This window comes from Teleopsis dalmanni, chromosome 1 (genome assembly GCF_002237135.1).
Source record: "Teleopsis dalmanni isolate 2A chromosome 1, ASM223713v2, whole genome shotgun sequence".
Taxonomy (NCBI): Eukaryota; Metazoa; Arthropoda; class Insecta; order Diptera; family Diopsidae; genus Teleopsis; species Teleopsis dalmanni.
The window spans coordinates 125527142-125544545 of NC_051846.1; the positions used below are offsets into that span (position 1 = coordinate 125527142).

At 41.0% G+C, this 17404-nt stretch overlaps 1 protein-coding gene across 1 annotated transcript in view; it reads right to left on the minus strand.

Moving 5' to 3' along the window:
- LOC119665961 overlaps positions 1–1020 on the minus strand; it is a 1892-nt gene extending 872 nt beyond the window's left edge. Inside the window, exons 1-2 of the mRNA XM_038075221.1 lie at positions 873–1020; positions 352–818 (exon numbers count right to left, since the gene is read on the minus strand). Of these exons, the coding sequence (XP_037931149.1) occupies positions 352–818; positions 873–1020 (615 nt within the window). The remainder of the gene's footprint in view (positions 1–351; positions 819–872) is intronic.
- Positions 1021–17404: the final 16384 nt, after the last annotated feature.

Genomic DNA, 17404 nt, shown 5'->3' on the forward strand with positions numbered 1-17404 from the left:
CAGGCCCGGTGATTTGTATGGTAGAAAGCTATCTATAGCCCATTTAATTTTCCTTCTGGTGACAATATTATTCACAACAGATGAGTCACATGTAGACCCCTGGATTATTCCAAGGTTATTTGGTATGTCACTATCTGGGAAATGTATATTCAGTAACAATGCCGCCGATTCTTCGCTGCTATGTGTCCACCCATTGACCTCGTCTTTTAAGTAGACTAGATTAGAGGGTTTCTTCGAGAGAATGCGCCTAAACCTTGCTGTTCCTTGACAACCCTCCACGCTTTCACAGAAGGCTTTCCAGGAGCGTGTTTTGGCTCTTTTTATTTCATTTTTATATATTTTTAGACTGACTTTGTAGATGTCCCAGTCAGTGTTAAGATTACTTCTCTTGGCCTTGTTAAACAAGTTTCTGCTTGATTTCCTAAGATCTCTTATTTCCTCGGACCACCACAATGGCTTTTTCTTTCCCCTCTGTGATTTCAGCGGGCAAGAACGGTCCAAGGCTATGTTGCAAGCTTTTGTGAAGGTTTCCACAACGTTATCTAGCGATTGAGGAGTCTCTACTTCTTCAATAGGATATAGAGGAAGTAGATTTAGTAAATTGGTTCGATATCTACTCCAGCTGGTATTACGGTAATTCCGATAAGGTTTCTCAACTGGACATTGTAGATTTATATAGAATTGAATATAACGATGGTCAGAGAATGAGTGTTCATCAAGAACTCTCCAATCCTTAATCTCAAGATCTGTGTTTTCAATAGTTAACGTAATATCTAAAACTTCTTTTCTGCCTTCAATAATAAAAGTAGGTTCTACTCCTGTATTGCATATATGAAGATTATAATCTAGAATAAAATCGAATAACGACTCACCTCTTTCATTTATGGCCGAGCTTCCCCAGATTGTGTGATGAGCATTTGCATCGGCTCCAATCACAACACCAGTCATTCTTTCTGCTGCTGTTATCACGAGCTGCTTAAGTATTTCCGGTGGTGGATTTCCTATATGGTCGTGGGCCATGTATGATGACACCACCCATACGGTTTTGCCTTCGATTTCCAAACTCACTGCAGTCTGGTCGTCATCACTAAAATTATTCAAAAGGAAACAATTAATGTACTTTTTAACTAACACACATGATCTAGGTCTACCTGAGTCTGTGTTGCTGATAAGTTTATAGTCATTTGTTCCGATTCCACAGATCCGGTTTTCCAGTATCCATGGTTCCTGAATCAGAACAACATCGGCTCCACCCTGTGCATGGTGGATTAGAAGGTTTGCTGAAGCAGTTTTAGAGTGGTGGAGATTAATTTGAAACATCTTCATCAGGTACTTGAATTTCTACCACTGTTTTGTCGGCTTCGTCATCCGAGTCCAGGAGCCCATTCTCATCGAATAGGTTGCCTAGACTGGTCACCGACCCCGCATCCGATTTGTCTTCAGACATCAGAGAGAGCGAGTCCACCTCCATTTGATCTGGCAGGTCTTCACTCTGTGTTTCCTCACAACTCTGCTGTCTTAGCATTGGTTCTTAGCTGGTTCCTCTAGCAAGGGCTGATCAGACGTAATCTTCTCCGGTTCTTCCGTGGCATCGGTACGATAGACCTTGAGATTTAGTTTCTCGAAGCCATAGAAGATTACGTATTTAGCTTCGGAGAGCGGTTTCAATGACTCCGCATTTAATACAAGGACAGCTTGTCTGGTCGGTCCAACAGGCTCCTGTAATTTTACCACCTTCCAATTTCCAGTTGGAAGGTTGGGGTTGCAGATCCTGATTATTTTCAGAATTTGTTCCGGGTCAGTTTGTTTAGTTGGAATCCAAACCCTGGCCCTAGGACGAGATGGAATATCCTTCTTGTCTACCGCTTCAAGTCTGGCTCCAGGCCAGATCTCTCCTACTTTAGAGACAGCTGCCTTGTACAAGGCAACCGATCTCGCATCCTTGCAAGCTACCAATTTTACTTGTCCTTGGTGCCAGCCCGCGTCTTCGCAGGAGGTAGCAGGTCCTGGGTTTTCTTCCAAAACTTGGAGGAAGATGTCTGCCAGCGCGGCCGACACCTATTTCCATTTGTCTTTGGGGATTCTCCCCTCCTCGGCACTCCTATCCAGGACACCTATAATGAGATTGTCCCTCGCAACCTCACTGTACGGTCGTACCAATACATTGTGACCTCTTGGTTTTTTCGTAAGAGGGGGTTCTTTCTCCTGAGACCTTTGTCTTTTAGACACTTGGTCTGGTTTGGAAACCTCTTTGGTGCTTGATTTGGCCAAGATGCTTTTGGCCCATTTAAGGGATGAAGCCTGTTGTTGACTGATTTTATCGGCCGGGATCTCACCTACGCGCTGCAGAATTCGTGTAGCCATACGGCGGTTGTTATGGGCCTTTTTAGAGGGTGGAATTCTCCTTGTGGATCTGGGTTCTGACTTGTCACTGCTTTTGACCGTGACAGAAGAGGCAACATACCGACTGGTAGATGCAGTATTTCTGCTTCCAGAAGGTATTTGCGACGAGATTTTAAGTTCATTGGAAGTGGAGTTGGAGGTACCACTTGAGTTTTGCAGTCTTCTGCTTGGGGTTGCTACCGGTCTTCCAGTAGCAGAAAGTTTTGTTTGTTTTTTATTAAAATTTAAATTTTCCATATCAATGGGTCCCAACTCAGGTCCGCTATCTCCACCCGACGTGTAGTTATCTTTTAAAAAGCCCCATGGGTCCCTTTGAATCAGTGAGGTCCATGTGAAGGTTGATGTATAGCCTTATAAGCATATACATTCAGAGCCAGGCAAATATTAAGAGGGAGCTTCGCTCAACCTCACCTACACCACCAACTAAACGGTGACGGTTATTGAGCGCTTCCTGAGGTCAGCCACGATTTTAACGGGACGGAGGCAGCCTCAGCATTAGCCTGAAAGCCATTTCTGCAGAGTTTCACCTCTACATACTGAGGTAACAGAATACTGAGACTGTCAGCCCAGGGTTCAGACAATTTATAATTCAGACAATTCAAAATCATACAATCAGTGTCAGTATAGCCAAGGTTGTTGCCGTTGAAGCCATATTGGCCGTAAAGGCCTTTGGACAGAATTTTTTGCTCCGCAATAGCCAATCCGACAAGGGAAGCCCTTAAGGACCTGAAGAATCCGTCGGTATAGCCTAGTGCATCATTACCTCTGTTGTCCCCAGATACCTCACGCCGATGAATCAGAGCAAACTCCAATTCTTAGCTAGAACAGTCTGCAATCAGAACTCTCTATTACCAGTCGACACCCACGGGGAGGGTTAGGCAGAGGATTTATGTCAACCACAACCACATTAAGTAATAACAACAATAAGAAAAAAATATATATATCCTGACAAACGAAATAAAATTTATTTACATATCATAAAAAAAACTAATATTTTTGAACCAGCATCTATTTTCACATACCTATATGTATACTTATAAATATAATTGAAGTAAGGTACATATCTAAATCAAATTTAAATAAAACATCTCTAATGCACATCAATCTCTTAAATATCAACCTGCGTTTATTATTTTATTATTAAGTTTATACCAGGTACTTACTAGCCCCGCTGAAATGACGTCACCTCGCGCGCTCCAGTTACCTAGCTGCATAAAAAAATTAAAGAAAGAGAGTTTTTGTAAACACATAAATCCGTGTCTATATCGCAAAGCAACTATTAAAAAAAAATCAAAAAAAAATAAAAGAAAATACAGATATAATAAAAATTAATGATTTTACAAAAAAAAACTTAAGCTCGAATAGATATAATTCCATATTTTGATATAATTTTTTTTTTTTATAATTTATAAAATAACAGCGAATTTTACATTCTGCGACCTCATTGTATTCTCAATAGAACTGATACTGAAATACCTGCTAACGCCGCTACTTATACAGTTGGTTCTTTTATCCTTTTGTCATTCGTTATAATAGCTGTCTGCTTGCGGTACTGAGAAATTCCTTACTGTACTCCCTATTCTAGGCCAATTTTCACAATGTTTTTACTGTTCACAATTTAGAATTCTAAGTAGTCAAGTGTTAAATACTTTATTTAAACAAAACTGCTACTTTTGCATTAATTTTTATATTCCAATTTTTACAGAATTTTCTTTCTTGTTCACAATATTGAATTCTACGTAGTCACTGTTAAAGACTTTATTTAAACAAAACTGCTATTTTTGCAGTAACTTTTATATTCTAATTTTAACAGAATTTTCTTTCTTGTTCAAAATATTGAATTCTACGTAGTCAATGTTAAAGACTTTATTTAAACAAAACTGCTACTTTTGCAGTAATTTTATATTCCAATTTTCACAGAACTTTCTTTCTTGTTTACAATATTGAATATCAAAAAAAAAACTGATCTAATTATATCAGTATTCTTTCAATTAACATGTTTAGTTTTCACAAAAAAAAAAAAAACTTTTCGCCAAAATTCTTGTTAGTCTTTTAAAAACAACCTTTCACCATCAAAATTCACAAAACTGGTCCCTTTTTCAGCTCCGCTTCCCAATTTTATACCACCGCTAATACTTGTAACTGGTCTTTTTTAAACTTTTTCTCCAGTTACCAATATTGACGGGTTAGCAGAATCTTCCGTTCTCCTAACGTTTTGTTTGTTTTGGTCTTTTTCTACATTCCGAATATTTAAATCTAAAACTCCTAATTTACATGTTCTGCTCTATTGGCAGCACTAAAAATTGCAAGTTCGGAAAGTTTACGAGCTTTCGCCGCGATCTTAAAAATCAAAACAAATGACAATAAGAGAAGCAAAAGCTCTCACTTATTTTTCTTGACATGAGCGCGCAATGCATATGATAATTTCTATTTTCTATTACAAGTAATTAAAGTGAAACCAAATAAAAATAAAAGAATCCACTCATATCTGGCTACACGCACAACCACACAACCACAGGGAACCAGCCGTATCTCATACACACAAATTGCTCTTGGACAGCGTGGGACAACCCAGGTAAAATCTCGAACAAAATTTTTTTCTTTTCCTTTACTAAACTACATGTTTCCTTCATCTAGGCCTACATAACAGTTTCCTTGCGACGAACATCCAATGATTTTGTGCAACAGGCTGAATCCATAAGGTAGTACACATGCAACTTTGCCAAGTGCAAGATGATGTACTGTTATTAAATAAGTTTACTTTGCAAGCGCACTTGCCTGATTCACGAGAATATATTTCTTGCGTATCTGAACAGATGTAGATATCATTTTTTGAAGCCACACATTGTGACAACTGTATTTCTGAAATCGGAAAGTATCCATTCCTATGAGTATTAAATGCCATCATAGACGTGCATGGTTGAACTGTCACGTATTCTCCGTTAATGATCCCTGGAACGGGAATAACCACGAATAAATCAAAGGACTCATCATTGATTAGTGGTAGAGTTATTTGAAACAACATTTTAGTATCAAAGAAACCGCTGCTGACTGTCATAAGAGAATATAGTTCAGAAATGTTGCTCATGTTAACCGGCAACTACATTGTTGACCTGAGATGTTCCCTCATTGTGGTAACCTCATTCATGAGTTGCTTTGGGGTCAGGAGAAGTGGGAAATTGCTGATTCGTGAAATTGAATACTTGTTGTTACACTTAGTAGTTGAGTTGAAATCGCAGTGAAAAGTTGGTGGAGTTTTAAATTAGAAATTTCCTTGTCCTCTTCTATCATATTTGCCTTTACATCGTTCAATCGCTCGACTGTTAATTTAAAGGTTGTTTGATAATCCTGATGATTTCGTTTCATGATATTTAGAGTAGAATCTAAAGTCGAAGTTTGGTTTTTTAGAAGGTTAAGCAAATGTTTGTCGTCATTTTTTAATTGTTGAATCGTTTGCGCCATATTTTTAGCGTATTCTGAGTCCAGAACGCCGAATAATGCATTCGCGATGTTATCCACTAAATCAATTGCGCTTCTCTTCTTTCTTTTGTTAATCTGCATTATGTTTGCAGATAACAATTCATTTCTTGCTGCCTTGAAATGTTCAACTAACACCCAGCAGTGATTATATCCATTCATTAACTTACACATGTTCGCTAAGGATTCGGTTCTATTTTTAATGAATTCAAACTCCTGCTGCAATGAACTTAAGTCATTATTATTATTATTGAGTAAGGTTCCCCCTGCGGGATAGGGGTTAGAATATTCCCGCGGTAAGGCATGCCTGTCGTACGAGGCGACTAAAATCCAGCTAGGCGTCGGAGGGTGTGGCTTAAAAGGTCACAATAACCCTGAGAAGCTCCTGAGCTGAGCCGAGTGGACGCCGGCTCTAAGTAAGCGTCCACCATCCCGGGATGGCAACGACGGACATCCAAGTGCGTGGAGAGTGGCTAAACAGCTGCGCACCATCGAGGGATACAGGAGAGTGCACTGTTCCAAGAGCGGGTAGTTGCACCAACGATGGAGTTCTTTCGTGCCCAACGTAAGAACTAAGCACGAAAGTTGGAAAAATGCATGCCAAAACAGGCAATGCTTTTCTAGATAAGTATTAACAGGAATTCAGGGTTTAAACACCCATCAGGATCGAGCCCAGTAAGATCCTGATTATGGCATACTGGAAGAAATTCACAAAAATGGGAGCAGGTCCTGGGTTTTCTTCCAAAACTTGGAGGAAGATGTCTGCCAGCGCGGCCGACACCTATTTCCATTTGTCTTTGGGAATTCTCCCCTCCTCGGCACTCCTATCCAGGACACCTATAATGAGATTGTCCCTCGCAACCTCACTGTACGGTCGTACCAATACATTGTGACCTCTTGGTTTTTTCGTAAGAGGGGTCTTCTGCTTGGGGTTGCTACCGGTCTTCCAGTAGCAGAAAGTTTTGTTTGTTTTTTATTAAAATTTAAATTTTCCATTTCAATGGGTCCCAACTCAGGTCCGCTATCTCCACCCGACGTGTAGTTATCTTTTAAAAAGCCCCATGGGTCCCTTTGAATCAGTGAGGTCCATGTGAAGGTTGATGTATAGCCTTATAAGCATATACATTCAGAGCCAGGCAAATATTAAGAGGGAGCTTCGCTCAACCTCACCTACACCACCAACTAAACGGTGACGGGTATTGAGCGCTTCCTGAGGTCAGCCACGATTTTAACGGGACGGAGGCAGCCTCAGCATTAGCCTGAAAGCCATTTCTGCAGAGTTTCACCTCTACATACTGAGGTAACAGAATACTGAGACTGTCAGCCCAGGGTTCAGACAATTTATAATTCAGACAATTCAAAATCATACAATCAGTGTCAGTATAGCCAAGGTTGTTGCCGTTGAAGCCATATTGGCCGTAAAGGCCTTTGGACAGAATTTTTTGCTCCGCAATAGCCAATCCGACAAGGGAAGCCCTTAAGGACCTGAAGAATCCGTCGGTATAGCCTAGTGCATCATTACCTCTGTTGTCCCCAGATACCTCACGCCGATGAATCAGAGCAAACTCCAATTCTTAGCTAGAACAGTCTGCAATCAGAACTCTCTATTACCAGTCGACACCCACGGGGAGGGTTAGGCAGAGGATTTATGTCAACCACAACCACATTAAGTAATAACAACAATAAGAAAAAAATATATATATCCTGACAAACGAAATAAAATTTATTTACATATCATAAAAAAAACTAATATTTTTGAACCAGCATCTATTTTCACATACCTATATGTATACTTATAAATATAATTGAAGTAAGGTACATATCTAAATCAAATTTAAATAAAACATCTCTAATGCACATCAATCTCTTAAATATCAACCTGCGTTTATTATTTTATTATTAAGTTTATACCAGGTACTTACTAGCCCCGCTGAAATGACGTCACCTCGCGCGCTCCAGTTACCTAGCTGCATAAAAAAATTAAAGAAAGAGAGTTTTTGTAAACACATAAATCCGTGTCTATATCGCAAAGCAACTATTAAAAAAAAATCAAAAAAAAATAAAAGAAAATACAGATATAATAAAAATTAATGATTTTACAAAAAAAAACTTAAGCTCGAATAGATATAATTCCATATTTTGATATAATTTTTTTTTTTTATAATTTATAAAATAACAGCGAATTTTACATTCTGCGACCTCATTGTATTCTCAATAGAACTGATACTGAAATACCTGCTAACGCCGCTACTTATACAGTTGGTTCTTTTATCCTTTTGTCATTCGTTATAATAGCTGTCTGCTTGCGGTACTGAGAAATTCCTTACTGTACTCCCTATTCTAGGCCAATTTTCACAATGTTTTTACTGTTCACAATTTAGAATTCTAAGTAGTCAAGTGTTAAATACTTTATTTAAACAAAACTGCTACTTTTGCATTAATTTTTATATTCCAATTTTTACAGAATTTTCTTTCTTGTTCACAATATTGAATTCTACGTAGTCACTGTTAAAGACTTTATTTAAACAAAACTGCTATTTTTGCAGTAACTTTTATATTCTAATTTTAACAGAATTTTCTTTCTTGTTCAAAATATTGAATTCTACGTAGTCAATGTTAAAGACTTTATTTAAACAAAACTGCTACTTTTGCAGTAATTTTATATTCCAATTTTCACAGAACTTTCTTTCTTGTTTACAATATTGAATATCAAAAAAAAAACTGATCTAATTATATCAGTATTCTTTCAATTAACATGTTTAGTTTTCACAAAAAAAAAAAAAACTTTTCGCCAAAATTCTTGTTAGTCTTTTAAAAACAACCTTTCACCATCAAAATTCACAAAACTGGTCCCTTTTTCAGCTCCGCTTCCCAATTTTATACCACCGCTAATACTTGTAACTGGTCTTTTTTAAACTTTTTCTCCAGTTACCAATATTGACGGGTTAGCAGAATCTTCCGTTCTCCTAACGTTTTGTTTGTTTTGGTCTTTTTCTACATTCCGAATATTTAAATCTAAAACTCCTAATTTACATGTTCTGCTCTATTGGCAGCACTAAAAATTGCAAGTTCGGAAAGTTTACGAGCTTTCGCCGCGATCTTAAAAATCAAAACAAATGACAATAAGAGAAGCAAAAGCTCTCACTTATTTTTCTTGACATGAGCGCGCAATGCATATGATAATTTCTATTTTCTATTACAAGTAATTAAAGTGAAACCAAATAAAAATAAAAGAATCCACTCATATCTGGCTACACGCACAACCACACAACCACAGGGAACCAGCCGTATCTCATACACACAAATTGCTCTTGGACAGCGCGGGACAACCCAGGTAAAATCTCGAACAAAATTTTTTTCTTTTCCTTTACTAAACTACATGTTTCCTTCATCTAGGCCTACATAACAGTTTCCTTGCGACGAACATCCAATGATTTTGTGCAACAGGCTGAATCCATAAGGTAGTACACATGCAACTTTGCCAAGTGCAAGATGATGTACTGTTATTAAATAAGTTTACTTTGCAAGCGCACTTGCCTGATTCACGAGAATATATTTCTTGCGTATCTGAACAGATGTAGATATCATTTTTTGAAGCCACACATTGTGACAACTGTATTTCTGAAATCGGAAAGTATCCATTCCTATGAGTATTAAATGCCATCATAGACGTGCATGGTTGAATTGTCACGTATTCTCCGTTAATGATCCCTGGAACGGGAATAACCACGAATAAATCAAACGACTCATCATTGATTAGTGGTAGAGTTATTTGAAACAACATTTTAGTATCAAAGAAACCGCTGCTGATTGTCATAAGAGAATATAGTTCAGAAATGTTGCTCATGTTAACCGGCAACTACATTGTTGACCTGAGATGTTCCCTCATTGTGGTAACCTCATTCATGAGTTGCTTTGGGGTCAGGAGAAGTGGGAAATTGCTGATTCGTGAAATTGAATACTTGTTGTTATACTTAGTAGTTGAGTTGAAATCGCAGTGAAAAGTTGGTGGAGTTTTAAATTAGAAATTTCCTTGTCCTCTTCTATCATATTTGCCTTTACATCGTTCAATCGCTCGACTGTTAATTTAAAGGTTGTTTGATAATCCTGATGATTTCGTTTCATGATATTTAGAGTAGAATCTAAAGTCGAAGTTTGGTTTTTTAGAAGGTTAAGCAAATGTTTGTCGTCATTTTTTAATTGTTGAATCGTTTGCGCCATATTTTTAGCGTATTCTGAGTCCAGAACGCCGAATAATGCATTCGCGATGTTATCCACTAAATCAATTGCGCTTCTCTTTTTTCTTTTGTTAATCTGCATTATGTTTGCAGATAATAATTCATTTCTTGCTGCCTTGAAATGTTCAACTAACACCCAGCAGTGATTATATCCATTCATTAACTTACACATGTTCGCTAAGGATTCGGTTCTATTTTCAATGAATTCAAACTCCTGCTGCAATGAACTTAAGTCATTATTATTATTATTGAGTAAGGTTCCCCCTGCGGGATAGGGGTTAGAATATTCCCGCGGTAAGGCATGCCTGTCGTACGAGGCGACTAAAATCCAGCTAGGCGTCGGAGGGTGTGGCTTAAAAGGTCACAATAACCCTGAGAAGCTCCTGAGCTGAGCCGAGTGGACGCCGGCTCTAAGTAAGCGTCCACCATCCCGGGATGGCAACGAGGGACATCCAAGTGCGTGGAGAGTGGTTAAACAGCTGCGCACCATCGAGGGATACAGGAGAGTGCACTGTTCCAAGAGCGGGTAGTTGCACCAACGATGGAGTTCTTTCGTGCCCAACGTAAGAACTAAGCACGAAAGTTGGAAAAATGCATGCCAAAACAGGCAATGCTTTTCTAGATAAGTATTAACAGGAATTCAGGGTTTAAACACCCATCAGGATCGAGCCCAGTAAGATCCTGATTATGGCATACTGGAAGAAATTCACAAAAATGATGATTTTCGGGCTGGCGGATGTGGTATTCTGTTACCTGAGTATATGAGAGTGATATCTCATAGAAATGGCTTTCAGGTTAATGCTGCATCTTCCTCCGTCCTTGTAAAACTTGGCAAGTCTCCAAGTACGTTCGATGTCTCGTCACCATTAAGTTGGTGGTATAGGCTCAGTTGAGAGTACTCCTGACCTGCGCCAGATCCTGAACACAATCTCCCATAAGGAATTGTGTCAACCCTCGCATGGCCTTCCTGCTTTGCATAGATAACCATGGGGATCGTTACGAGCGACTATACAATCGAACATCGATAGCGGCTAGGAGTTTGCACCCAAAAAACATGAATAACAACAATACAAAAATGTCAACGGAAGTGCCAGTACAAGATGGTCTAAAGAAGTCCACGAATGATGTGAATGTACAAATGTCAATACAAGATGGACCAGGGAAGTCCGCAATGAAAGAAGGCACGCCAAAGGTGCCACAAAAGACGAATGGTGTGCACATTTCACCGGAAAATGAGTACAAAATGAAGAAAGAAGAGGCGATAACATTTGAAAAATGCGTAACCGCCCTAAACAAAATAAAGCAAGCCATAAATCGGCAAAGAAATGTCTCGACGGACATTAAAGAGGGCGTTTATGAACTGCAAACGCAGTTTGATTTGATGACCGTTTACCACCAAGGTTGGGTTAAAGCAGTAGAAAAAAGAGAAAAACTGCGAAAGGAGACTATTCTGACTGCCACACCGAACGTGCAACGACAAAAGCGTGTGGCAACAAGTCCAGTGGCGCAAACAACAGAGAATGAGAGCGCCAAAAAAATTCGAGAAGACAGATCCGAAGAATGGCAAACCGTAAACCGGAAGAAGCCTAAAAGCCCAAAGGCAAACGGGAACCAGGAAAACGATACCCCTGCCACCTCGAATGGAAAAGTGAAAACAGCTGCCGACACGAAGAAACAGTCAAAGTCCACGAGGAAGATAGAGACAGAAGCAAGTAGGACCAGATCAAACAAGAACGGGGGTCCGAAGACAGAAACTGTCCTTATAAAACCGACGGGAAGCCAAACCTACTCGGATATTTTAAAAAACCTTCGTTCGAACGTCAAGCCGGACGTTTCGGAATTCAAAATTCGCACAGTTTGGAAGACAATGTCGGGAGCTATGTTACTAGAGCTTGATAAAGGGACCAAGGCAAGCCTAGAGTTCTGCGAAAAAATTAAGAGCGCTTTGCAGGAAACAGTGGAGGTAACCGGGCTAACACCAACAACCACAATAGAGATAAGGGACCTTGATGCGCTCACGACAACTGCTGAAGTCGAAGAAGCCGTCAAACGAATCCTCGCAAATGGAATTGATCGATTGAAAGCCATGGTCACTAAACCGAATAACCGAGAATTGGTTAGAGCTTATGTACAACTCCCAACCACAGCAGCGGAAAAGCTTCTCGAAGCAGGCTCAATCACTATTGGATGGATCAGAGCGAAAATGCGGATACGCACTGAAACTAAGCGCTGTTTCAGGTGCCATGGCGTAGGACACATTCAAAGAAACTGCAAGGGTCCAGACAGAACGAATCTTTGCATCAAATGTGGCGAACCTGGACACAAATTAAAGGATTGCACGAACCCTTCAAAGTGCTACATATGTTCTGACGCTGGCCTTAAAACCGTAGATCACATCGCCGCATCTGGCAAATGTACATCGGTTAAAACCCAGAAATGACAAGACTTCTGCAAGCAAACATGCACCGAAGCAAGACAGCAGACGCCCTCCTATTACAACTCGTGCATGAACGGAACGTGGATGTTGTCATAATCAGCGAACAGTATAGAGAAATCAATAGTGGTGCCTACTTGGCTGATAGCAGTGGAACAGCAGCCATTTGGCTTCCATGCGCTGAAAACTTCCCTTTTTTGGTTAGCGGTGCTGGAGACGGATACGTTTGGGTGCGAAACCGCAACTTCACCCTCATGAGCGTCTATCTAACACCTAACGACAGCATCGGCGAGTTTCAAACAAAACTAAACGCAATCGAGGATTGCGCCACCCAAACAGGCGGCAACTTCATCATAGGGGGTGACTTCAACTCGAAGGCTATCGAATGGGGTATGACGACCACAAACTCTAGAGGTAGGCGAGTCCTCGATATGGCGGCCAGATTAGGGCTGGTAGTCGCAAACAGGGGAACGGTTCCCACCTTCCGCAGACTAGGATGCGAAGGCACAATCCCAGACATCACGCTGGTGTCAGAGAGGATAGCGAGTACGCTAAAGAGATGGTCAGTACTGGAGGACTTCACGGGCAGTGACCACCAATACATCTGGTTCACCGTCGAACTACTCAGCAGGCCAAATGGAAACTCCGGAAGAAAATCTACCCGCAAATGGTCCACGAACAAACTGAATCGAAATATTTTTCTCGAGGTGTTTGATGAGAGGATGATGAGAAACGCTGGAGTGAGAGACGCCAGAAGCTTGGTCCGCCACACAATGCAAAGCATAACACAGGCTTGCGACGCAGCAATGCCTAGAGCTGCAAAAAACTCTGGAAGAAAAGCAGCCTACTGGTGGACTGATGAAATAGCCGAACTTCGAAGGGTCTGCCTCCAAATGCGGAGGAGAATGACTAGGGCCAGAACCCGAAGTAACGCTGCGGAAGAAATTGAAGCACTGAAAGCGGCGAGGAAAGCGTTAAAGCTTGCTATCCACAGAAGTAAGAAAAGAAAATGGGAAGAGCTGCGTAACGATGTAAATAATGACCCATGGGGACTTGGCTACAAGATTGTTATGCGGAAACTAGGTACTTTAGCATCAATTCCTGATATGGAAGAAAGTGTGATGGATAACATCGTAAATTCTCTCTTTCCGGACCATGAAGAGCGAAGAGATCCCATAAGGACCTTCATTGACGACCCACCATTTTTCACGGAATATGAACTTAAAGCCGCCGCACGTTCTTTGAAGAACAACAAGGCTCCAGGACCAGATGGTGTTCCATCAGAGGTAATTAAACTGATTGCAGATGACCGCCCGCAACTCCTGCTTGAAATGTTTAATTCTTGCCTGAAGGAAGGAATCTTTCCAGAGGTTTGGAAAAAACAGCAACTAACTCTGATTAGCAAAGGAAAGGGCAACCCCGAGATGCCGAACGCATATCGTCCGCTTTGTATGCTCGACACATCAGGGAAATTGCTGGAGCGACTGCTAAAACCGCGCATAGCAGAATCCATCGAGATCGCTGGGGGACTATCCAACAGACAACACGGCTTCCGGCCAGGAAAGTCCACCATAGGAGCTATTGCTGACGTGGTGGCATCCGTAGAGGCTGCACAACGTGGCAATGCCTACTCGAAGCGCATAGTCCTTCTGGCGGCTCTAGACATTCGTAACGCGTTCAACAGCCTACAATGGGTTGATGTGATCAACGCCCTAGAAAGGCGCTTTAGTACACCTATGTACCTAATGCAAATGATTCGCAGCTACCTTAGCGATAGAGAGCTTCTCTACCACACACAGAACGGCATGAAAACCAAGAAGATTTCTTCCGGTGTAGCACAGGGCTCCGTTCTCGGCCCCGATCTATGGAATGCGAGCTATGACGAAATACTCTCCATCGAAATGCCAGACAACGTTCACCTAGTCGGCTTTGCTGATGATGTAGCTGCAGTCATCACAGCTCGAAATGTGCACGAGGCACAACACAAACTGCAACAGGTGATGATACGCACGATGGCTTGGATGGACGACCGTGGCCTAAAACTAGCAACCGAGAAGACTGAATTGATCTTACTAACGAAGCGGCAAATACCCTTAGAAATCGAAATGCAGGTCTGGGACTCGACCATAAAAACATCTAAGGTAATGAAATATCTGGGCATCCATCTGGACTCTAGGATGTCGTATTGGGCTCAGATAAATCATGCTGTCGAAAAAGCTTCAAAGGCCTTAGCGTCCCTTAGCAAGCTGATGGCAAACGTTGGTGGACCAACAGAAGGTAAACGAAAATTGCTAATGGCAGTAGTGAACGCAGTACTTCTCTACGGATCGGAAGTATGGTCAGACACCTTACAGATTTATCAGAAGCGCAATGCGCTCCAAAAAGTCCAGAGAACCGCCGCACTCAGAGTAGCATCAGCTTACCGAACTGTTTCCAGCGCAGCGGTTCTTGTGATCAGCAGCGCAATACCCATCGACCTCTTGGCCATGGAACGACGGCGAGCATATTTAAGCCGCCAAAACAACGATAACAACAGCGTGAGCACAAGCTACAGAGAACACACAATGCAAGAATGGCAGAACAGGTGGAGCAACGAAACTAGTGGTAGGTGGACTGCAAGACTCATTCCCGATTTAGTGGTATGGACGACAAGAAAGTTCGGCGAGGTCAACTATTACTTGACGCAACTCCTCTCTGGGCACGGATACTTCGGCAAGTACCTGTACCGGATGAACATTCGCGAAGAACAGAGTTGCATTTACGGCGACGCAGAAGTCGATGATGCACAACACACACTCTTCAAGTGCATTAAATGGTCAACCGAGAGAACCAGCCTAGAAGCACAGATTGGCGGCATGTGGACCCCGGAAAACGTGGTACCTTTACTAATGGCAAGCGAGAGCAACTGGACCGTGTTGGCGAGGCACGTGGAGGCAGTACTACGTGCTAAAAAGAGGCGCCTGGACGCAGGTACAACAGCAGCGACGTAAGATTAAATCTTACAATCAGGATGTGCATGATCTGAAGCAATACCTAGTGGTGGTTCCGGGTCATGTACTTCATCCTGGAAAGGGGAGTTTTTTAGCATGTCAGCGATTAGCGCGAACCGTGCACTACCCACAGAAAGACGTTTTCTGCGGGTGTGTGTAGACATTTTTTGTTCCCCAGTCTCGAAATAAAAAAAAAAAAAAATTATTGAGTAAGGGATCGTGCACTGCGACCTAAAAGATCTATTGTGCCCCTTTGTCGGGTTAAAGTATTTCTCCAAGTCCGATTTCTTTAATGAAAGACAGTATGGATCCTATCTTCCCCAGTCTTGAATCCTTATGATCCATGAAATACCCTCCTAGGTGTTTCTTTCGCTTATGCGTCAGTGCCGCGCACTCCCCAAGCACATGGTATGCCGTTTCTCTCTCTTCCCTGCAGTATCTGCAATCGGAGTTGGATTGAATTCCTAACTTCGATAGGTGATTATTCAATCTGCAGTGACCGGTCAGTAATCCCGTTATAATTCTTATGTTACTTTTTGATTGTACTATTCAATCTTTAATGCGTTTTAGGTTGTAAGTCCCTAAAAGCATTTTAGATTGTGAGAGACTTGGTAGCATTACCCAATAGAGTAATGCTACCAAGTATTTTTTGCCTGGTTCATAAACACCAGCTCCAACTCCCTCATTGGTGAGAGAGCCGATTGTATACCATGTTATCGTGGTTTCTTTTATTTTTGGGGTGTTAGACAAACATTCCGAGTTCTTTTTATTGCCAAGTTCAGTTTGAAGTTTTTTGTAAAGTTATGCTTTACAATCATCCTGTCCATTGGCATTTCAATTTCTGGGATTTTTGCAGCCAAAGTATCAAGTTTTTTGCTGTTGGTTTCAAGACCAGTCACCTTGTTTGTAATTACTCTTAGAGCAGCCCTCTTCGCCTGTGATTGCACATAGATATGAAGAGGAGTGAGTTCCAGGAGTATTTCAATTGATGACGTGGGACATGTTCTCATTGCTCCTGTTATGCTTACACATGCAAGTCGTTGTACCTTGTTGAGTGTGTTGATAACGCTTTGTTGATTTGTGCAGTTCTGCCGAACTATTGATCTGTAGGTGATCATTGGTCTGATTACTGCTGTGTATATCCATCGCAGTGACTTTGGTGTATATCCCCAATTCTTACCTGCGATGGATCTACATGTCATAAAGGCTTTGGTTGCCTTTTTTGTCACTTCTTGGATATGAGATTTCCATATTAATTTTTGGTCTAAAATTATACCCAAAAATTTTACCTCCTTTTGTAGTTTTATTTCAAATCCATCTAGCGGATGAGTTTGAGGTTTTTTATTTTGTATTTCCTAGTGAATAGCACAATGGTTGTTTTTGCTGGATTTATTTTCAGCCCAACCGAATTGCACCATTCTTTAGTTAGTTTTAAGCCTAACTGGATTCTTTCGCACAGAGTATTTTCAAATTTTCCTCTGCAGATAATTACCACATATGGAAGCCATTCCTGTCCAGTTTTACTAATAATTCATCCACTACCATACTCCACATTAGGGGTGATAATACTCCACCTTGTGGGCACCCTCGCGAAGTACATATTTGCAAAAATATTACCATTACTGGTCGGAATTTCTACTCTCCTGGTGCGAAGCATATTACTCATCCAAGAGCATATTACTCTTTTAGAAAGAGTTGAGTTTATAACCTCATGTGAAGTGTTATCAAAGGCTTCTTCAATGTCTAAGAAAGCGGAAATTGCTATCTCTTTCTTATCTATGCTGTCCTGAATCGTGTTACTTAGTTGATGCAGGGCCGTTTCTGTCGACTGTCCTGCCCTATAGGCATGTTGGCGACTGCAT